Source organism: Anopheles merus, chromosome 2R, assembly GCF_017562075.2.
Source record: "Anopheles merus strain MAF chromosome 2R, AmerM5.1, whole genome shotgun sequence".
Classification (NCBI taxonomy): Eukaryota; Metazoa; Arthropoda; class Insecta; order Diptera; family Culicidae; genus Anopheles; species Anopheles merus.
This window is the reverse complement of record NC_054082.1, coordinates 36315593-36339327: the sequence shown is the minus strand read 5'-3', so window position 1 is coordinate 36339327 and position 23735 is coordinate 36315593. Positions and strand designations below refer to the sequence as shown.

Below are 23735 nucleotides of genomic sequence, written 5' to 3'. Positions count from 1 at the left end.
ATGATTGGATTAATATGTCAAAGTTATTGGATTATTGTGTGCCTTACTAGAGTATTGTCTTACAATGTGACCGGTAGAAAATATGCAGTAGTGATGAAAAGCCTCGACAGACATTCAACGCCGCTAGGTATGGTTTATATGTAACTTCCATTGTATTTTATCTTTTCACTGGGCGAATGCATTGCAGAATTCATATAAATTTCCAATAAAGCATTTGAATTTGAATTTAATTACGTTACTTGATGTCCCAGCTCCTTTGTCTGTATGGACAAGATTGAAAGAGTTCAGAAACGCTTTGCTCGTTTAACCCTTCGGCATTTACCTTGGCGCGGAGAGATACCTGGAATCATCCTCATTGTAAAAAAATATATCGTTTTAGGATATTGATCGTTTTCTTTGCTTCGGACACACCCTTTCAACCAATTATGTGCTGATGAATGATTATGCCTTTATTGAGCTGCCATAAAATATGGAGCAGATATTTGATCGTGATTGTCGCGCAGTTTCTTGATATAGCCTGGCAGTATGGCCAGTGTCAATTAGTACGGCACCGAGACTGGTTCGTCTGGGTTGCAGAGTCCTTCGTAGGCGGAGTTGCAGCCCTTGGTACAACCAGAGCACGGTTCACCCTGAGCATACATCGGCAGACCGACAATATCCGTGAAGGAATAGTTGCACACCAAGTACAGATAAGGATTGCCATTCTCCGGCCACTGGCTGATAGCGCATCCGATCTTGTTCGCCTTGTCCGCGGCCATCACGGCAAAGTGGAAGATCATGGTGCTGAAGGTTTGAAGAAAAGAATTTTAAGGCGTCATTAATGTGTACTCATATGGTTCTGATGCTAAATAAATAGGTTCTTTTGAAAAATACTTACTGTCTGCCCGGATCGTACATGGCCTTAACCATGCGCGAGTTCACATCGAGACGCTCATCCCACCAGGACGAGATCAGGTCCTTGATCACCTGCGGGATGTTGTCGATCGATGGTGCGGTGGTCATGATATGATTCAGGTTCTGGCCCGAGTACCGATGCTTGGCAGTGTTGTGGCAGTCGTCATGCTTCTGCACGCACCGATTTGCATTCAGCTTGGCCAACTTGGCCAGCTCGTCGTCCCAGGTCTAGAGAAATGGATCGATCAGCTCGTATCATTTGCTTTGTTAGTTAAGAAGTATCATCCCACAAAACCTACCATCGTGGTCATCTGCTTGGCCTTCGGCAGCCACTTCAAGCCACCGGTGGCGACCGTGCTACGATACTTGTTGTGCTCGTCCAGGATGATCTTCTTCAGCTCGTCGGTCATCTTGATCACTTTGGCCCCGGACGGACAGTTGCTGGTGAAGCCTCCCGGGTTGTTGCACCCAATATGATCATTGCCCGGATCGCACAGATCGGGTTTGCAGTAGTCCTGGGCCACAGTTGTTTTCAGGGCCGCTGCAACAAGCACTGCCAGCAGCAGCACCATCTTGCCTTTTCCACTCGACATGTTCCTAACACCTTCGGAAACGCTTCCAAACGTTGCAAGCAGATCACTCACGGTACAAAAACACAGATTCAGATGCCCTCTAAACCTCTCCGTTCAGTGCCGTACAAACACTGATAACTTGGAGGGAAATTACATGAACCTTTATACCAACTTCTGCTTGACCTACGCTTTTGGCAGGGCAATTCGTTTTTATCAAATCGAAGGCATCAGTTTCATTAGAATTCCTTTTCACGCACCTAGCAGCTTAAAGTAATTTACTCACACACATTCGCACTGGCAGCTACTGCTCGGCAATAAAAAAGAAAAAGATGATCGAGCACTACAAATCACTACCAGCCCGATTGAAGCTGCCCGATAAAGCCAATTGCGCACAGTTTCACAATTAAAGCTTCGGCGTAGATCGAGAGCGATTAGCTTTCGATTAGAATCGCCACGGCAGCCGGCATATCGTAAATTGTAAAAAATGCAAACGTGATATTCCGTCCACCGATTACATTCGCTGATAAGGTGCAGCATGCATTATGTAATGTTGTAGATAAAAATAAGTACCAAAAAAACTCATATAGCGCCAATTAAACTGCAATCAATTGTTGATTCGTTTCTATTGCATATAAATTCACGTGGTTATAATTATTCTCATGCCATTTGTGACGTTAATGGACCGCAGCTATGCCCGTGTGTCCCTGGATTGAGATCCAGCGTAGCGAAGCTCGTTTTGTTCCGTGATGGCCAATCATACACGTGATTTTGTTTTGTTTTGGTTGGTTCGCTCGTTTCATGTGATAAGCTAGTTCTATTTGCTTCATTTAGAATAAAGCGTGAAAAGGCAATTATTATCAGACACTCCAAAACATGTAAAGAATTCTTTATTTAGTAACCACTTGCAAGAGCCATTCAGTGAACTAAAGAACTTCAGTGTAGTGTCGTCTGATGAGCTGAGTGCTCATTTATTTGTCAGAAATATTTTGCTGTTGAATATGTCAGTTTATAGACAATAGAAGGAGACAAATGTCACAGCGTTTCGTTCTTCTTTTTAAACTTCTTTAGCATACTAGATAATGACCAGTAATTATTTGGAATGACTGAATATTTGGGCATATTACTTGATGCACACACGTTTTTCAAGATAGTGGAAACGAGAAAAAAATACAAAATAACAACACTTCATAAGTAGAACATTTTATAAGCTGAACACATTTTATTTAATAGTATAATATTACAATCAATACAAGCGAATTGATAAACATGATAAATGCCATGAAGTGCGCAAACATTTTAAAGTAATTTATAAACATTTTCAAAAACAATTTCAATTTTGTATTTTGAAATCTACAACATATTTCTTTTATTCTTTTTCTTCGGCACAACCAAACATTGTCGGCTAAGGTATGCGCTTGAGCCACAAGTGTGCTTTTCTTGGCAGCTTTCAGTGACTTATTGACTGCTATTATTGACCCATAGCAGGATAGTCAGTCCTGCATAATGCGGCCCGATCCATTTTGGGCTTGAACCCATGACGAGCATGTGTTGTAAAGTCCTGAGAGTTCACTACTGTACCACGAAACCGTTCCATCTTTTATTACTTTTAAATATTATTGCAACGTGAACCATACAATACGTCCTTTGCCGCAGCTGGTTGGGAGAGAAGCGAACGATCCTTTTAGCCGAAGCACCACGATCATGTTTTCACGCACACGGTCGCCTAACATTGGGCGCCACATTTCTCACCACATAATTCAATAAAGTTAAGAATGTAAACAACTATAAAAAAGAGTTTATTGTATATCCTGTAAAGCAACATATGAAACTAATGCAGAGATAAACAGCTGAGTTGTAAAAGGTGCAGGTCAGGTTTCTCGACCGGGAAATAGGGTTGAAATCAATTTCAAGATTGCGAATGTTTCACGATCTGCATCAAGCCGATGATAGCTTTTTGATCGATTTCAAGATTGATTTCTGTTTCAAATATATTCCAGTGGAAGGAAGGAAAAACAATGCTATGGCTAGTAAATGTAGAAAAACAGTGGCAAAATCGGAACGGTGACTGAAGCAATGCCTGAACCACGACATGTTCGGGGAAAGCTCTTGGACCGAGATTTATGCAACACCAGTTTTTGGATAACAGTCAGGAAAAAATGCTTTGAGTGTGGCTCAGCTTTGTAGAGCTGGTTAACCATCACTCATTTATAAGTTCAATGAAACTCCTTTCGCTTGTTGAAACATTTATTTATTGTGTTTGTGTCCAGTTCTATAAGGACATTTTTTCAGTACCAAAAACAGCACCCACCCAAAACAATGCTAGATCATTCGTGTAACTTCAATGTTTGCCATTTGCCTCCATAAACTACCAGCATACGCACAGTCGTTACTGAAAACGGGGGAAGCAGTGTGGCGCGTTTAGTTTCCCCCCTCCTAAACTGCTAATTAAATCCATTTTTCATGCACGATTAGCATCACACCTTGTGGCACACACTTCAATCTCGACACCTCGTCCGGCCCCCAGCGAACCGGTAAACCCGATGCACACGTGCAATTTACGCATTCACGGGTGGGAAGCCAGCCAGGGAGGGTGGTGAAATTGATTAACGTCAGCCTCGGTGCCGATATGATTGAGCTGATTGGTGGCACTGCAAGAACGATGGTGCACTATTGCTGCTGATGATTGGTTTCCTATTGCACTAACTCCCGAGCCATATTCCCTCGTCCCATGTTACAACGAGCACTCAATATGCTGCTCACAATGAAGTTTTTTGCTTGTTCATTCTCGCTTCAATACGTGTGTTGGCTTGCGGAAACAGTTCACATTTTTAACTGAATTATGATCTGGATTGGACGCTTCTGTTAGATAAACATGATACCGAATGTTGTGTTAACGTCATCGTACATTCTATTTAGCAGGATATAGTGGATACAATACGCATAACATTCAAGGGGGAAATAACAGGCTGGCCACTCTTGCTCTCCCGCTCGCCGGGTATTAATTATTCCATTTGCTTTAATCTTGTCGACTTAAGCCTGAGCTCATAAATTTAATTTAATCGATGCTTTTACTCGCATTTTTCTCGCGGGGACCGTTGCGATGCAATCCATCCTGGGCATCACTTATGTTGGTTTGAGTGTCACTTGATGGTGGTAGAATCTGTTGAGCTATCAGGTTTTTTTATTGGTTTCGTTGTTTTTCGTCACACATACACACACACTCGCGCTGGTGATGAAACATTATGAGTGGTTTTCTCCCGGCAAGCTTTACCTTCATTACGGGTAATCAATTTCCATGTGGTTATCAATTATTGCACCACAGCACCCCAGTGCCTCGTGGAGGTGTATTTTTGCGTGTGAATGCTACATGACATACGATGTGTTTGGTAGGCTTTTTTTAACACAACCAGTATCAATTCACTGCTGTTCAACATTATGTTCATTAATTAAAACGATCCATGTTGCCAAACAGGTAGTACAGAATCCAAAATGCGGACAAAGTACTTCTGGTATTTGCTGTGGCACAAATAATGCGTACTTCATTAACATTTGAGCAGAAAAAAATATTTTAATGATTGTTATTTACTGAGTATGTTTTTTTTTTGCATCCGTTATGCACATTTCTACAACTAATGATATGTTTCACACACTGAACACATTTGTTTTCAATTGCACCTCTCAAAAGGCTTAAAATTCTTTCGCAAAAATAATGGTGTGATAGTTAGTAGATGAATGAAAGCAACACATTATAACCTCACTAGTTGTGAGTTATTTTAGATGGGTGCGAACTCACAAATTGACACGCAATCGTATCACAACCAGTGAGATCATTCTGCATTGAAATTTCCCATGCTATAGGTCGCTTTTAACTGTAATTTTTAATTGAAACACAAGCTTTTTCACATCTAGATGTCGCTAGTGTCGCACCCTTTGGAAACGTGTGTGTTTCGAAGCATAGTGTGTGCTTGTTGTCAATCGAGACAAATTATGTGGTTTGTACCAGTCAAAGTTTTACTTTCTTCATTAAACACAAAATAATTTCAAAATAATTTTACAGCAATTTATATTAATTCAACTTGCTTGCGCATTGCACAATTCAAACATATGCTCACCCTGTGTAGGCAATTTCTCAGCTCAAGATGACCACTCAACATCCCACTGTGAATTATTGACAGTTCTCTATTTGGTAAACAAAATCCCAAGCAGTATCAACAATGCTGCTGCTCGCAAGTGCAACAAACTAGCCGAAGTAAATACCATTAATTACCAATTAAAAACAGCGCACCATGTCCGAGGACGAAAACTGGTCCGTAAGCTGCTTCGAGGCAACCGACTGGATGCCCTCGCCGGAAGAGCTCGAAAACGCTTACTGTGCGCTCGAGAAGGGCACGTACACGCTCGAGCTAAACTGGAAGTGTCCCGGGCGGAGGGCACCATCGCCGGCGAAAAAAGACGAACCCAAAGTGACGGAAACAGTTGACAAGGAGGCGTAAGTATAAGGCCGACGTAAAGTCTACCAATCCGCGTCTTCCAAAACTAACCCAGTGCCCATTCCATTCCCAGTGCGGCTAAGAACAAAGAGTTCGACTTCATGGATGACGTTGCCCTGCCGCAGATGCGGGTGCGCGGCCAAACGAGCGGTCCGAAGGGGTCGGCCAAAAAGAAGACTACCAACTTTGCCGGCGTGCTGGACCACATGAAGAAGCACGGCCGGCTAACACAGTCCAAGGATAGCTCGGGAACGTAAACTCATGCACCCGCCGCATTTGTGCTATGTGTGTAAGTGTGTACCTTTCCTTCGCTTTTCTATCGTGAATCGGGTCGATTTGGTCGATATTTTTACAAAACTAAATTTATGTGCCCCACCCCAATCGAAGATATTTGCGCGCGCCCATGTGGTCACAACCTGGTGAACCGCGTCAATCATCTACCATCATATGGTGTATTCAATAACGGGAGGCGGGAGTCGAGAGGAAAGGGGGCAGGGAAGGTCAACGAGGGACAAATTAATAGATCGATCGACCGTTAAACGACAGTAAACAGTTTATAAATAAAATTTTACGATGAAGGTTTTACCCGTCGCTGCCAAACGCTTGCTGGCAGGAAGAGCAAACAGGGTTGAAGAAGATTCCCTATGTGCGGCTAGCAGGTGTTCCCATAAGTCAAAATTGCGCGAGCATATTTTACGAAGCAAGGCAGCAGACAACTCAGCAAATAGGAAGTAATCGCAGCTTTGATTGTACATATTTTTTGTATTAAAAAAAAGAAACAAATCTATTCAAATGTAATCCAATACCCCTGCACATCGTGGGGAATGTATAATACTCACTATCCGAAACATTGTAAATATGATTCCCCGTCATAAAGATAGCGTAACGACACACACCTAACCCAAGGTGTGCCATTCCTTGCAAGCGTAAGCGAAACTGGTCACTGGCGGGCCACCTTGAGCTAACGCCACCCGAGCCCCTACACCGTACGATATGAGCATCGACTGGCAGCGGTCCAACAATCATTAGGCAACATTCCTCCCAAATCGCATCACGCGTCATGTATTCGTGGTCAGGAAATGTGTTTCAAAGTTACGCCCCGCGCCCAAGGGATGCCAACCTACCGGCCAGGAATCACCGATCGGAGGAGTTGAGATTTCCTTTTCGTGATTTTTAACGTATCAAGCAGCACGAATAATTGCCCGCAAACCTCCGTTTGGTGGACAGTGTGATGGATTGAAGGCAAATAGAAGATTTCTAACTGTACAGTGAGTAATTCAAGCAACTCAACCAACCATCACATCCATCACATTCCCGCGCACCATCCCGCGTGTGGTTTTTGTTTTGGGGCGCACGAAGCTTACCGGTGCGGAACACACCGGGCCCGTGCCGTTTTCTTCAACAAAATTTCGTAGGATATTTTGTACATTCTTCGCAATGTACAATGGAGATTAACCTGGGCGAGATCGGTGGGCGAATAGGGTAGGTTGTGTGGGGCGGCAGAGAAGGGAAGTAGCAGTCCGGCTGCACAAATCCAAAACCGCGCTAAACGCATCAGAAATGTAAACACAGAATCTCGTTTGCCCCGATCGACACCCATAACCGATCGCCGACCACCACTAGCACCGACGAGGGGCAAAAGTAAACTTTGCCTTAAAGGTGCGAGGTAAATCTAGCAACGGGTAGTACCGGGCCCACCCCGGCCCCATCATCGTGTCCCCTGTGAACCGGGGTTGCGTAGTTCATTTGTTAAACTATTCAATTCAAGAATAGAATTCGATGGAATTGAAATTTCCAATCAATCGGGGGAGTTCCTTGCCCCATTTTGCTCCCTTGTTTTCCGTGATCGTGATCTCAATCAATCGTGCCGAAGACAATCGAACCGTTAATTTTCCGCCGAAGCTAGGAGGGAGCGCAATATACTGACTGGGTCGTTCCGTCGGTGGACCAAGTAAAAGAGTCTGAGTTTGGGAAATTATTACACCAATATTTACACCCGTCCCAAGGAGAAGGAAGCAAAACAGAAAAACTTAAGGCGAGGTTATATACACATTGGTAGCGCGCCCGAGAACTAGCGAGAACGGTTGCCCGCTGGAGCAGTCACATCGGAAACGGGACGATAAAAACTGCTCTCAGATCATGCCACGCGGTTGAATAAACAGTGTCCAGTCGGTAAATTGCAGCTGTTTAGACCACAAGCACCGCACAAGGCAAGCTCAGGTGCGTACCGGGACTGACTGCTGATACTTCTGTGGTCTTTCAGACCGCTCGCTGGGACAAGCTGGGCCGTGTCTGACCGGCAGCTTCCAGCAAAAAAAAAAAAAAGATCCCACCAGAAACACCAACCAGGATAAGAGGATCAAAGTGAGTATCGAATCGAAACAGCGGTTCCGTTTTTGCGCATCGGTCCCCGATCTCCGCTGCACCGTTGGGTCTCGCGTGAGCTCAAAGGAAGGAAATTACGGTGTCTCGTGCTACTTTGCCGTGCCGGGTCGTGGTGTGCCTCACCACACACTGCTCACAGCCGTGTCCCAGGCCGTGTGCTTCTGGTGCGTGTTCGTGCCAGCTGCGCCACCGTTTCGCGCATCAGTACATCATAACGCTTCGGTACGGGCGGACTGCTGTTTGCGCTAGTGGCGCGCTTTCACCGTCAGCGCGCGTAACAGTGCTACACCGGTGCGTGTTTTTGGCGTGCGACTGCGGCAAACGAACGGTGTGCTGGCGGAATTGTTGTCCGTAACCGGAACAGGCTAGTGGTGCGGTGTAGTGAATTGTGCTTCCGCCAAGATGGATTGGGGTGAAAGAACGATCGTCGATGATCAGCAAAGTGTCGATGGGTTGCGGGCTGCCGACCTGCGCCACGAGCCACCGGCACATCAGCAGCAGCATCTGCTGCAGCAACCGCTGCAGCAGCCCCTGCTGCAACCGGTACAGCAGCTGCACACGTACATGCCCCAGTCGACGACACCGTCGCAGCTGCCGCCGCCACACCACAGCCCGCTCTCGCTGGCCATACCGATATCCGATGCGTTGCGCCATCGAACAGGTAAGCTTCTGTGCAGGGAAAACGTGATCGTACGGCATGTGGTTTTTTACAGCAAAGAGTGTTACAAACCGAAAAGATGAAGATGATTAAACTGTTGCCGTATTGATACGATGTTATCTCCTCGGCCGATATCTGTAGCTTTACAGTAAAAGTGTACAAAATCAAGCAATCGCGATCGCTACAAAACCCGAACGAAATGAAGCAATGCAACCGTTAATTCTTCACACCTCATGGGGGAGGGGTTCCGGCGAAGGTTTCGCTTTGGCACCATCGTGTACCTCCCGCCACCGCCAATTCTTCTTACTCTTTCACGCGAATTCGTTTGCTTCTCTGTTCGCCTCGCGATCGATACGTTTCCCGCTGGCCACCAGTAGTAGTATCTCTCATACCGATCAACGACGGCGTGGAGAAGGCGTGTGGGTTAGTTTATTTTTATTTTGTTAACCAATCGATTAATGTAAAAATAAACACAAATCACGCAAAAAACAACACACACACACACACACGCACTCCTTCCGCAGTGAAACACGCAACGCATCTTTTGGCGCACGTACTGGTCGCCCTCGGGGTGGAGTTTTTGACCGGCAACACGGTGGTTGTGGGTTGGTTGTGAGGGCGCAAAATGGGGAATGTCGGAGTGCGCATCCTACGGGGGAAAAAGTGTGTTGTTGCGTCTTAGCAAGCGTCTTAGTTGCCGATTATTATGATTTTTCTTCCTTGTAACGCTTGTAAAAATCGGTTCATCGTGCGCGCGAATGAGTTTAAAATGTTTTTGGACTGTGGATGGGGTTTTCTTTTTCTTGCACATTCTTTGGCATTTTTTGTTTTGTTTGTTGCTTTCTGTTCTGTTGTGAGTAGGATGAACATGTTGTTCGCAGTACCGCGGTGTCCGGGTGTTTTGGATCGGATCCATTAATGTATAACGGTGAAAGGCAAAAAAGAAAAAGGGAAACCTTTTAATTTTTTTTAAAGGACCATGTGATTGTCATTTTTCAAGACATTTATATTAATTAATTTTAAAGAAAATTTCATATTAAAATTTTATCCTTTTCAATGTTTTTTTCTCTAATTTGCTATTATCATTTGCCAGAAACTCTTTCTGTTAGGTGTTTTGTTTTGTTTGCGATAAAATAAAATAAGGCAGTAAAACTATATCTTGAAATTAAATGTTAAATTTTGATGCATATTTCAACATTACGTGATGCTTATGTCTTAGATATATATATATATATATATATATATATATATATATATATATATATATATATATATATATATATATATATATATATATATATATATATATATATATATATATATATATATATATATATATATATTTGAAAATTGCTTTAAGTTTTTAACAAACATTTCATTCGTTTAACGCTAAGCTATAACAAAAAAAAGAAAATAAAGTGAAATTTATGGCTATGTGGACAACATGTAATTATAAGCAGCAGGATTCGCATTATACGTCTTTATTCTCTAGTGACCGTAATAAGAGTGCTCATCGAGGAGCTTGCGTATGTCATTCAACCGACATTTCTTCCTGTCTGTTGAACAAGGTTTGGTCATAATGAGGTATGACAAAATATTATAAATAAACATAATATAAATTATACCACTTACAACCATATCCTTAGCCAAAGTCAAATCAACATAAAAGCTGAAGCCCGCGCTTTCATAGTTTTACTGTTTTAAATCATTTTCTTAACAAGAAAACTGATCATTTGAAACGTTTCTACTTGTTTTGCTGTGCCTTTTGGTCACTTAAAAACAGCCAAAAAATGTGAACACTATTTTAAATCAAATAAAACGAAACATGTAAACACAACATGCACGCTTATTAAAAGCAAATGCTGGTGCGAGATAATTAAATTATGTTCACCCAATATTTCAACCGACAACTTTCACGGCAAGGGGACGCTTAACATTCTCACCCGGGCCCCACCAACAACAACAATAGGAAGTCTGTTCGTTTGTGTTAGCACCAGCATTCTTTCCCTTTCACCGCGCCGTCGTTCGTCGTCCGCATTCCGATCGTATGGCGATCGTTGGCTGGGGGCAAAAAAACCTGGACACACACACACACACACACACACACACACACACACACACACACACACACACACACACACACACACACACACCAGGGTGTTGTTTTTTGTGTCTCGCACGCAATTTTTGAAAACGATCGTGACGTGACAACGCACACGTTTGCGCATAACAGGATGTCCTGCTGGGTGTGCTCATAAATCAGACCCGAACCGAACCGAAAGGAACCAAGCGCGCGGTCCATCGCCGACAGCCCCCAGGGATAGTTTATTTTCGTTCGTTCCAAAGCCCTGAGTCTACCGGCACGAAGCGGCATTGTTGTGCCTAGGTCGAGTCAATTGGAGGAAAATATTTATGTTTTTTCTGGGGAGCGCAATGATCCACTGACTGGTGGTGGAAAAATATTTACCCTAAACCGTTGCGGAAATATCGGTCGCATTCGATCGTACCCGGCGAATGGATGAAGTGTTTGCAGACACCGAGTTGGCTGTGTGATTTTGTATTGATGTGTGTACGGATGCAGCTGCGTGATGGAAGGAGGACCAATTTACCAAGTAAGCAGCTTAACAGATGCAAACGGCCATAAATAAAACCATTAGCAGGTGAAGACAATTATTACATTAGCATCAAATTGCCACCTCGTGCCGACTCCATCGATTTAACGCTGTTGGTTCGGCTCCATTCATTTCTGCTAGCATGCGCTCGTATCAACTTACACGTCATTGCTACGAGAAAATCATTCCTCCCCCTTCAACGGTGTGACAATCGAAACCAACGTGTTCCGTTCCACCTCGCATCACTTTTCCGTACGATCCCGCAGGGCAATGGAATCATTCACGGATAATTTATAGCGGCGAGCATCTAGAGCGGGCGGAATATTATAAGGGAAGCATATTTTTAGAACTCACGCTCCACACTTTGCTCACGCCCGCCGTTTTGCGCTGCGCTTCCAACACGTGGCTGTAACGGATAATCACTGCACACCGGTTTTAACAGCAAATTATGTGTTTCTTTTTTTTCTTAGCTCTTTCTTCTGCGGTGCTTTGGAGTGTAAAACAACACAAACACATTCACCTATACGCACTGCACCTAACAAAAACAGAAGGTGTCCGGAGACCCACCCCTAGAGTGGCCCATCTCCATCTCAATTTTAAAGCGCTGAACACTTGAACTGTCTCTCGTTTCGTTGCCTCTCCCCTTCGCACACTCCATTATTCCCATTCCCCAGTGTGTATGTGTGTGTGGTACGTTAAAAATCCATAAATTAAGTCACTAATTAGCTAAAAAGTAAGGGAAAAGAGGGATCTCGGACTGCTGCATCCCTTACTGTTTGCATGTTTTGGTCCAGCGAGCGAGAGAGCGAGAGATAATAAACAGTACGCGTTTGTGCAATAAATACTTCACTTGCGCCAGGCAAATCCAGACACCCAGCGAGCGTTCCAGCGACGGGCGCGTGAGCTTAAGAAAACAATTATACCCAGACCCGGGGCCGGAAAGGAGGCCATTTTCACGCCTTGCAGGGCGGATCGCAGAGTATTGGTACAACTTTCCTCCCGACTTGAGGAAGAGTTTAACTCCGAATGGAAACAGGCAACCGCACCACTGGCTGACTCATGCAGCCTGTGCAGTCCAGAACTTTCGCACCAAGACAAAACTCTTCCCCATCTGGGCAGCTTAGCAAGCAGCGAGAAATGTAAAGAGTTTAGCAAGCTAAATAAATCACCGAGCAAGACACATTTGCTCGAAAGCTACTGGGCGTCTCCACCGAAGGACGGCAGCGAATGGGAACACCTTCGAAATCGATCGCTTGCTTTTCCCCACCTTCCAAAATTAGTATATCGTTTTCACACAAACACACACTTTATCTTCTTGGCCGGTTTGGCTAGCTTTTTGTTCCTTTCCTTGCAATCTCTCCGATGAATGGTTGTTAGTTGTTCTTCTGCTCCAAAAATCACGAACGCCTTGTCGCCTCCTTTTTTTCGCCGGTCCTCCCCTCCCTCGGGAATGTATCGACACCGACGCCGCGCCCGTCATCGCCCGGACCGGAAATGATTGTTCAAACCCTGACCTCTTGATCTGCTGGTGATGGGTTTGCTTTTGCTCCCAGTGCGCTGGTGCCCGTTTTTTTTCGCACGATTTGTGTTTTCTCACTTTCTCCCTCCCCCCACCTCCCCTCAGTGCGCTGGTCCGTCCGTTCAGCCATAATTGATAGACAGAGCGCGCCACCAGTTCAAGGCGCGGTAATCGAACAGAGATCGGTTCGTTTCCGTTTCTCGATTCACGATGCTGTCGTCTCGGACGAAACGGCTGATGGGAGTTTTGTTCCCCCCTTTTTTTTTGGCGTTGCTTGCTGCCTTCATCTACTCCCTTTTCTTACAGCACAAAGCAAAGAAACGATAAACGGTACGACGACACACGGTGGCGGCAGTTTGTCTGGGACGCCGGATGGAGTTCAATTTTCTTGCGTTTTCGGGGCAAGCAGATGGGACGTCGGTCGAACCGATACGCCGACGGACGACATTGTTTCATTTTCACGGCGGGCGTGAGTTTTCTATCTGCTGGGTTAGTTGTGTTTTTTTCCTTCCTTTCTTCCCTTTTGTCCTTTGCCCTGTCGTTCGATGTGCCATGCCGTGCTCATCTGGTGCTCATCCATGAATGGGAAAAGTGTGTACGGGAGTAGCAGCACCGTTGAAGTGTAGTGGTGCCGAACAAAAGTCAGTCGTCGTCTTCGTCGTCGGCGTGATGGTCATTGAAGTGTGAACCACTGTGGGCAGGAAAGGTTTTGTTGTTTGGAAGCTAAGGAGCAAAAAATAGCGGCAAAGATTAGTTAGTTGATGGCAGCAGCAATTTCCGGCATTGTTTATGCCTTTTAGCATGGAAGCGGAGTGGATTTGGAATGCTTCCCCGTCCGAAGGCTTCAGAGCTCATAAATGCACAAGTAGTTAACCCACTCGTTCGGTGTCCCAACGCTTTTATGTTTGCTAAATTGACGACAACGGCCACGCTTTGCGTTCGGTGGCGAAATGTGTTTTTCGCAGTTTCTTTGGAATTTTTCAATACCGAAGAAACCGAATAATCGGTTAAATGCATTATCCCACTCCACTAGCTAGTTTATTGCCCTTCCGGGACCGACGCCGAGACCGATGCCGGATGATCCTACTTACAGCACAAAAACACATTTATTTTGCTCAAATAATCTCGCCCCGGGAACTGATAGGAAAATTATGCATGCAAATGTGATCCTTTGCTCGTTGCGCTTTTTTTTTTTTTTTGGTTTTGTTTGTTTGTTTTCTCTGTCGCCGGTCGAGATTGGAGAACAAACAAGCTCATAATGTTCGTTTCATGGTGGGCGGACAAGGTTTGATACGGAAGGAAGGTGGCCTTGCGTTTTTACAGAGCGTGTGCGATTTTTTAATTAAATCTAGTTTTACATGACAATTGATTCTCATCACTTTACTAGTGAATTGAAGTGTGATAATTCCTGTAAAAGCGTCTAACATTGGGTTTTTATTGTATAAAAAATGAAACTAATTTAAAGTTTAGCAACTTACTTACTCTTTATGAACTTTCAGATTGCAAAATGCTGTTAAATTTCCTTAAAATATTGTCCATTTCTATCAACCCAAGCACACTGTCTGTCTCCATCTTACACTTTGCGCTGCATAATTTCACTCCACAAGATACTATGCTAAGTACAAAGTGAATGAGAATAATAATATAAAAATGCACCACACTTTTGTTGCTTGTCCTTTTCTCCCGTTTTGAAGTGGATGCAACACGGCAAGGGTAGGTGGATGTTGGGGCGGCGTACCAAAGCGCGCCTGGTGTCGTTTGCCAAGTTTTTACACAACGCACCACACAACCAAGCACCACCAGCGCAGGGGAAGGAAGAAATGCATAAAGATGCTACAGGATTAGCTGCAGCTGTTTCCCCTTTTTTGTCGTGACTGTTTCTTACTGTTTACCCTCCGACTGCCTGGATGTCTTGGCAGGGGATTTCTGGGCTTAATACTAATTTAGTCGTTATCTGCAATGATTCAAATCGTAAAGTGAGCTCTGGATTCCGCTCGCAAGCTGATGGCCGGGTGCATGCTTTGTGCTGTGCAATTTGCACTGAATGCACTTCTGTGCGTAATCTGCCAGAAGTTTTGTACGATATGTATGGTATGGGGATTAGTGCTTGAATGCATAGCTAAAGTGAATCCTTTCTCCCAGTTTTGAATCCTTCAAATAATGGCTTAAACATTACACTACTTCTTCTTCTTCTTAGGCACAACAACCGATGTCGGTCAAGGCCTGCCTGTACCCACTTGTGGGCTTTGGCTTTCAGTGACTAATTGATTCCCCCCCATAGCAGGATAGTCAGTCCTACGTATGGCGGCGCGGTGTATTTGGGGATTGAACCCATGACGGGCATGTTGTTAAGTTGTACGAGTTGACGACTGTACTACGAGACCGGCTCCATTACACTACTTACATGGCTAAAAATTATCTGAAATATTTTTTAAATGTACAAAAAGTAATTTTCCATCTTTCTTTACTTCAACATGCACTTTTTCAACAACTTTTCCTATCCTTCCCGTATCCTTTCTTTCTACACGAACGCGCTGAACTGCAAGTGGCTGGGCGTTTTTTTGGGCTGTGACGAGAGCACTCGACGAAGAAAAGCCAATCGCCCCTCGCAGTGAAGTGGAGTAGAAAATACTTCTTACGACGTGACACAAGATGTGTGTGTCTCTTTCACTGAAAAACCACATCGCCTCCCATTGGCAACATTCGGTTGTGCGCTTTTTTCGGCTAGTCGCACTGTGTCACTGTGCGTCGTTAGAGCGATGCGACTCATTGGGCAGCGACTAGAGCCGGGGAACGGGTGAACGATTTGTCTATCTTTCCTGGCGCTTCTGCATGCGCGTCTGTGTCTGTGGCCGGGTCTGGTGGTCGTGAATATGTTTTGACTAGCGAGAGAAAAACCATTCGATTTCTGATTTAATGGAAATGTGTGTCGCCGTCGTTGGAGATATTGGTCGAATGCGCTGTGCGGTTCTTGAGATTACTGGAGGAACTGCTACCCGGGTGGGTGGTGTAAGGGGCGCCGGGAATGTTTTTAAATCAAACAGTATTATGTTTTCCCATTACTACTGTTACTACCATTGGGTATCTTCGTCTTCATTGATGTGGGCAATCGTCTAACGGGTGCTTTGATCTGATGACTTTAATGTGGCTGCTGACTTGCACTGCCACTAAAATCTCAAATATCAAATGGAGAAGGGTGCCGGTTTCAAGTAGTTTATACTACGAATGTTAATAAACATTCATTGCTCCAATGTTGGCAGGAAAGGCAGCGCCTACTGAATACCATTGAATGGCACTCGCGTTGATGAAATGAGCTTATGAAGATGTTTGATAAATTCATATTTCGTTGCATTGAGTGCAATAATGTCGTGAAGACATGTGTTTGGATACAAAATTATTGTTGACTTTTCTATTCTCACAATACGAATTTAAGTTTAAATAAGCAATTAGATCTAGTTCCGCTATTGACTAAAATAAATATTCGAAACACTATGTTTATTTTACACCTTATTAAAAATGCCGTGTTATACATTTTTAATGTTCAACCATTTCGGCATCAGCATTTCGACCCTTCCCTTCAAACGACAACTGCAAGTTAGGAGGGTCACCAAATACCAGCTAAAAAACAAAGAAAGAAACTGAACAAAACTGAGCGTACAACAGTCATTACGTGACCCCAAAAACCGAAACCGTCGCACGATTGAAAAAGTTGTAACATTGAATGGGGCAAGTCGTTACAGTGAAGGTAGTGCCATAAGTTACGCCAACTCGCCAGGATGCTGTCAAATGGTGACCGGCTACAGCATGCGTCACCTACCGTCACCTACCGGGCACAATATCGGACACCCTCGGACACCGAATCTCAAGGGTTTCAACATAAATCTGTGCTTTAAACATGAGCAGAGACAATAGCAGACCATAGAAGAATGTGATTTTGTTTGTCATTCCTATGGGTTTTCCACAATTTCGATGGTTTCTTTGTATCTCCGTCAAGGATTACACTGTCATTGGTGTGCATAGTTTGGACATTTGCTGTGTCAAACCGTCTCAACGCAATTGCCGTTGAAAGATGTTGTGGATATGATTTTATTTTATATCTTGAAGTCAAATAGATCTGTCTAACGCATATGACAAATATGGTTGCCACCGTTATGCTCCTACAGCAATCAATAGTATTGTAATGGTTTAGTAAAAAAACACACACACTCAAAAACCTATACGCACGCATGGTAACGTTTGTGGGCGACATGTATTCGCACGCCTGCCTCTATTGTGGTCAAGTCGTGTGTTTGCACTAGACAACAGCGTCCTGCTAAAGTAAACTATTCCGTCCGGCAAGCACGGAGCACACGGTTCGGAGCCAACTCATCTACCACAGCTGTCAAAGACAACAGAAGCTGCTTGGATTGCCGGCGGCCTGCTCAATATCTGCCTTTATCATGCGCACGGCCAGCGCCAGAATGATTCTGCTCTAGTGTTCGGATCATCCATTCGTGAACAAAACCGTGAGGAGTGTTGCCGTTATTACAGTAATGGATAAAAAAATCATCTTTATAAATTAATAGTTTTTATGTTTAGTGTTTACCGTTGAATTTATTGATGCCGTATTTTACTATTATCTACTTTTACATTATTTTCTCAAATGATCATGCTGTTTGGAATGGAATAATAGAAAATTGGTTTATGTAACAACAGATGGAACGTAGCTTTAGAACATTTCTAAATAACTATTTTTATGCATGTCAACATAAATAATTAAGGCTTTTTTAATGTATTTTTTAATTTAAATTATTCCATAAAAAATTAATAAACCGTATTGAAATCGTCGAAAACATAAACATAACGGTATAAAATAAGAAAAAAACTAATGTACAATTCAAAAGCATTAACATCTTGCAAGTTTTCATGACCATATGCAAGCTTATAATTTTTAACTGGCTAATCGACTAAAGAGACTCACAAATAAAACGTATTTAACAAAATAAAACATTGGTGAAGGCTATCATTTTACCCTAAATATTGAGTATTTCTGACAAAATTTCCACTAGTTTTTTTTAAATAACACTTTTTGGATTTTTTAACGCAAAAACAATATTTCGAATAATTTTGATCAAAACGAATGGATTTGTTAGCTAAACCGCTAAGAATTGTGCCACACAAAATAAGGATTATTTCACGCTGTATTTCACTTAAACTGTATATGTTGATTGAAATCAAACAAATGTCGTTTATTCTCACGGTAAGGAATAAAAAAAGTTGAGTTTTTGTGAGAAAAACACATTTTAGTCCACTGTTTGATAATTGGAACAAAGAGGGCACCTCGATCCCATTTCATTGCGCAGCCCAAAGTCTCCTTTTTTCATCGTGACACCATTTTGACAGTGTTTCGTTTACCAATGGTGTGCGGCAGCCGGCGTAAGTTTGCTACTTATTTTACCGAATTCCGGCTTGAATTAAGATAGAATTAAGATAGAAAAAACATTCATTTCAGGGTTCTTTTTTGGTCTATTTGAGTGTGTTGGAAAGCGTGCAATAATTGGATTTAAAGAGTGCACTAATACAATTTTGAGTTTTTGATACAGGGTTTCCTACGATTTATTGGTCAGTTCCCATTTTTTGAGCTCGTCTTACAATTTATTCATCGTATCCCATCCCATTTGGTACATTCCCATAATTTATTGGTATCGTCTGATTAGATATCAATATAATTGAACCAAAAAAATCTAGGAAACGACCAAAAAATCGTAGAAACACACCAAAACAATATGGGAAGCATCTAAAAAATATAAAAACCAACCATGTGCAAAAATTGCAATAGTTTCTAAAAAAATAATAATAAAAATTATAAAAAAATAATAAAAATAATAAATAATAAAAATAATAATAAATAATTATTTCTTGTCATTACTCATCATTTTTCTCTCTAAAATAAAATAAACATATTATTTTTCCAACAATAGTTAAGTATACTAGACACACATAACATGAATATTGTCTATCTGAAACAAATATAATACTTTGGATGCTTCCAATGCATTGGATGGAATGTTTGGCAAATTACCCTATTATTTTCTCAACCACTGTAAAACTACGTTCCCCATGGAGCAGTGGGTGTATAAATTTCAGGTATATGCAAAGATTTCGCCCCTTGGTCGCACCGTCTAGCCGAAGGACCACCATGCCCATGATACAATCTAATGAAGGGAGTTTTCCCTCAAATCTCCCTCCCCGTTCTCGACCGCGCGACATAAAAGAGTAAGCAGAATCATTCTCTTTCATACGGTGCCCCTTTTGTGTGTATCCCACTCTATCCACTCTATTCTACTCTCATAGAAGGTATTGAGGGATGTGGGGAGAAATTCTAAAAAAACCCACTAAAAAGAAACAAAACCCATTAACAAGTGCCCGGTTGGTAGGCGGGTTGGGGCGCGCCGAACGGCCGAAAAACAAAAGAATCTCCCGCTCACGAAAGCATCGTAAAGCAGCGGACGATGACTACGGCGCTGGTGGAAAATCTGCTGCCCGAGTGTAGAGTCGAGAGAGCCGTCGTGGCCGTCCACAGGCGTGCTCTCGCACCGTTGGGAAACGATGAAATACCACCGAAGAAGATTCGGTCCCATCCCGACTCGAAGATGGAAACACTTTACGCGGCACAGTGCTGGCGCTAGGAAAAAGTGTGCCAGGCGATAAAAGAGTAATGGTTTATTAGGTCGGGACGAGTTTCGGGAGAGCAACAGACACGGCTGACGAAAACGCTGCTAGCGTAACAGCCACCACTGTAGCTGCCGCTGTTCGCGCTCTGGTCGCCTCGAGAGTACGCTTCCTTGAGAGTCTCCTCGAACATCTCGAGACAGCGGGACAGCACGCGAATGCGCCGAGGCGCGAAAACCGATGACAATGCGAAGCGCCGCGTTCCGTTTGGTACGCCGACCGATGCTGCTGATGCTGGGTGCGTGCGTACCGTGCCTATCAGAGGACACAGTCCTGTCAACGGAGTCGCCGGTGAAAGATAACGAAGCGTGTGCTGCTGCTCGCTGCTCTCGTGTGCGCGTGATTTTGATCGTTCGTGCTTAAGTACTGTTCACTTGCGTTATTTGAAAGTTTGCTAACGAAAATACGTCCCCCTGTTAGCACTGCTCGTAAGTTAGTGTCGATCGTTTTGTGTAATTGTCATTAGTGATCGGTAGGAAGTGGTTGCTTGTAGCTACACGAAACGTAAAAGATGTTTTATTCGACACGATAAGCTTTGCGTTAGCCTCTATCGATGATTGGTGGTGATCATACCGTGAAATTTCAGCTCCGTTAACGTGAAATAGAACACAAATTCAACGAACAAAAAACTCCTCACAAATCACCCCCGAAACGATGTATCACGCACAGCATTTGCAAACGCAGCAGCTACAACCACCGAACCAGCAGCATACCTCCCAGCAACAGCAAGATCAAGTGCGATGGAAAGTGAAAAGTACGTTCAATGTTCTTGCTCTCTTTCTCTCCTCTCACACTGTTTCTCTCCTACTCATCTAAAACATGGCCCATTTTTTTGAACGATTTTTGTGAGTTATGCTAATGAGTGTGCCACTATTTATATTACTAACACTACATCTTTTACTAAAACCCTCCCTGAAAGCCTTTACAATGGAGGTGTGAATCGGTGTGAATTATTACAACAATCGACGGAAAGGCCAATGCAACCGGCTTCCTTCGCTTCCCCCCGCGCGTGTCCCCGACACGAGCTCGGAAAAATGGCAACCTGTTCCCAATTTGTATTGCTGTTAATTTTCCCCACCCGCACAGCGCGCGTGTATATCTTTCACCCGTACGCACGAACGCACGCTTCATCATCATCATCATCGCTCTCTTCGATGAGGATCACCATTGTTTACTCCATACACCAACCCCCGTGCGGCCCCCGTTTCCTGCCGCCTATCGAAGTTTCGGGGAAGAATAAAAAAACAATCCACACGAACTCTGGTTTAGCACGGACAGGCACGAATCCGAAGAGTGCCGGCCCTTCCCCGGCCCGATCGGCTCGGTCGGAGGCAGATTAGTTCCACCCCTTCGGGGTCGCTCGCACCGCCCGCGATGCGTTTATGTTTACGCGAGCAGCATTCTTCTTTGCGTCGGGGTATGGTTTTATAAATAATCTTCTGCCGGATTTTGGTTCGCCGTTTGGGTACTTTCTGCCTTCTTCTTTTTTGCATCACTCACACACACACACACATTCGCACACGTCACACACCTCTTTAGCTTAGTGATTGCACTTTCGTGGACGCTATTTTCGGTGCGTGTGACGGTTATCAAAGATTTGAATATCTCTTACTAAGCGCACAAGAAACAGTAGAATGAAATGTGATGCTGGCACGATTAAAGATTGTGTATGTGTGTGTTTTTGATTTTGTATCGCCACTGTCCCCTCAAACAAAGCGAAGACAAATGGGTCAAACTTTCCCCTTTCTTACCGGTGATTTATTCCCATTGTAGAGGAAAATTTTGTCAAATCAAATTGTCCTTCCTGTTGTCAACAATTTGGCGTTGAATGGCATCATGGATGAAGAAGATTTATACATTTTTGTTACGATTCATCATGCTCTTCATTTGACACGCTTGGTACGTAATCAATTGCATTAAAGTGCACCGAAAACTGCCACTTTTGCTTAAGTTGATTTCATTAATTTGCTTCCGCTTCGTCCCCGGGGATGTGTGTACAGTTTTTAATCACTTAAAACTGCTCCACTACCTGATGGTGCTTCGATTGCAGCTTCTCTTTCTCCCCCTTGGAGGTGCATTTGGCTTTCCCGTTAACTCGCTAATGCCTGCCTGCTGCCACGTGTGCAGCTTACGCTGGTAACCATGCTTAGCAAAAAGCATATCAATTGTTTCGCCCATTTACCCATGCTGCCGTGGCTGCCACCCCGTCTCAAACAAAAAAAAAAACCCCATTGAATGTAACGTAATACGCTGATACTAATGCAGCACACGAACCGTTCGCAGCTCCGATGCACTCTCCGCAGAGTACTTCCGAAGCGTCTCGCAAGCAACCCTACCCTCGGCCACAGTATTACGGTAAGTGTCGGTGGTTAGTGTTTGTGTGTGCGTGTGTTTGTATTTGTTGTGTGTATGTGGAAGCGAAGCGCATGGTTGTTTACCACTTACACTGCTTGCACTATCAGACGTTGGAGCAAAAAAATCGGGAAAGCACTCGCTTAGGCTGATAGCACCACACGCTGTAAACGCTGTAAACGCTTAGCACTGATGTTGTGTCACGCCGTAACGGTTGATTCACTGACTGCAGAGTGGAGGAGTAGACTGAGCCAAGTGATTCATCAAACAACCATCCATTCAAACAATAGAAAACGGGGATTTTGCTGCACCAGCACCTGCAATTTATGTGTATACTAGGAAAGCACACACACGCGTCGTATCTTTGCTTATTTACGCTTGCATGTATTGGTGTCAATCGTGTCTTTTAGCAGCGCAATGTATTTCCGTCTTGTTTAGTTAATTTACTATTATGTTGGTTAATTATTTTCGCGATATATTATTATTTAACATTTATTATTATTTGGGTTCTGTGTAGATATTTTCACCGCAAGAAATTTTTACACGTGGCTAAGTAAAGCGTAAACAACTACAACATTGTCGAAGCCTTAATAGAGTCACCAACAATGTACAAAATGTGTCAAATGGAATCATTTAAAGTAGAGTTTACTTTATGGTGCCAAACTTTCTTTCAGTGCGTTCCTTTTACTTGGTATTTATGGTGTTTCAACTTTACACTAAATAATAGTTTTTATTCCCTCCTGAACAGCCGAAGCACAATTTGAAACAACATTAAAAAAAATCTGTTTAAAGCGTTGATTATTTTTTTTTTATCATTATTTTTTTTAACCATTACCAAACCCACAACAATGCTACGTTTTGTCCCTGGGCCATAAAGCCATCATTGCCGCAACACAAATGAATCAACACGCAAGCAGCCGAAAAATTCCATCACACGCATGTTGTATCGCATGCCGTAATCAATTATGTACAGGGAGGGTACAATATTTACGACCCCGCCAAAGACCAACCGGATAGTAAAAAAAAAAATGGAAGCAACAACAAAAATCTCATCCCACATTTCCTCGCTTCACTATAAATAGGGATTTTCGATCTGATTGTTTTACGATCCGGCATGACAGTGAAAGCGGCGATGTGTGCCTGCGTTTCATCCCTTTCGTCCAAAAGATAGGTTCACCATCTTAATCTAGCTGCGTCCCTTGTTTCTTTTTCGTTATTTTCTTTTTTTGTCATCTTCAAGCGGAAACGCCTATTACACCAACATTCGCAACACAGTTAAACGTATTTACTCGTGCATGGATTATGGTCGGCGAAATTTGTAAATACATTTCCGCTGGATTAAGCAAGTAGATTAAACGGATTTTAAACCCCCACAGTTTCAAACGCGTATAACGCACACACCAACGCAACTCTTTACGTGTGTAACGCACGCGTAATCACACACTGTGCTTACCACCCGTTGCCGTAGTAACGCCCCGGCAATAGCAACCACCGGCAGGTCTTATCTCACCTTCTCGAGAGACTAGACAGCAGGGAGTATGT

The 23735-nt window shown here is 43.5% G+C and overlaps 3 protein-coding genes across 7 annotated transcripts in view; 2 read left to right on the top strand and 1 right to left on the bottom strand.

Annotated features, from left to right (window-relative positions):
• Positions 1–428: 428 nt before the first annotated feature.
• LOC121588704 (antigen 5 like allergen Cul n 1-like) lies at positions 429–1618 on the bottom strand. The gene is made up of 3 exons (XM_041906978.1): positions 1194–1618; positions 878–1122; positions 429–783 (listed from the first exon to the last, which is right to left on the bottom strand). The coding sequence occupies exons 1-3, from the start codon at positions 1485–1487 to the stop codon at positions 540–542; spliced, it is 783 nt and encodes a 260-aa protein (XP_041762912.1). The 5' UTR covers positions 1488–1618; the 3' UTR covers positions 429–539.
• Positions 1619–5638: 4020 nt separating this feature from the next.
• Positions 5639–6753, top strand: LOC121588014. 2 transcript variants are annotated; one of them, XM_041905486.1, is made up of 3 exons: positions 5639–5955; positions 6030–6245; positions 6344–6753. In XM_041905486.1, exons 1-2 carry the CDS (start codon positions 5753–5755, stop codon positions 6211–6213), a joined length of 387 nt encoding a protein of 128 aa, XP_041761420.1. In that variant the 5' UTR covers positions 5639–5752; the 3' UTR covers positions 6214–6245; positions 6344–6753. The 2 variants fall into 2 exon arrangements, with proteins under 2 accessions (XP_041761420.1, XP_041761418.1); XM_041905484.1 differs by having other exon boundaries at positions 6030–6753.
• A 1739-nt stretch (positions 6754–8492) lies between these two features.
• LOC121588012 (band 7 protein AGAP004871-like) overlaps positions 8493–23735 on the top strand; it is a 32150-nt gene continuing 16907 nt past the window's right edge. Inside the window, exons 1-3 of one of the 4 annotated variants that reach the window (XM_041905478.1) lie at positions 19961–20269; positions 20428–20595; positions 22125–22196. In XM_041905478.1, the coding sequence (XP_041761412.1) occupies positions 20496–20595; positions 22125–22196 (172 nt within the window). In that variant the 5' untranslated portion in view covers positions 19961–20269; positions 20428–20495. Of the gene's footprint in view, positions 9003–19960; positions 20596–22124; positions 22197–23735 lie in introns of those variants that run through there. The other 3 variants (XM_041905477.1, XM_041905476.1, XM_041905479.1) reach the window with 3 other exon arrangements.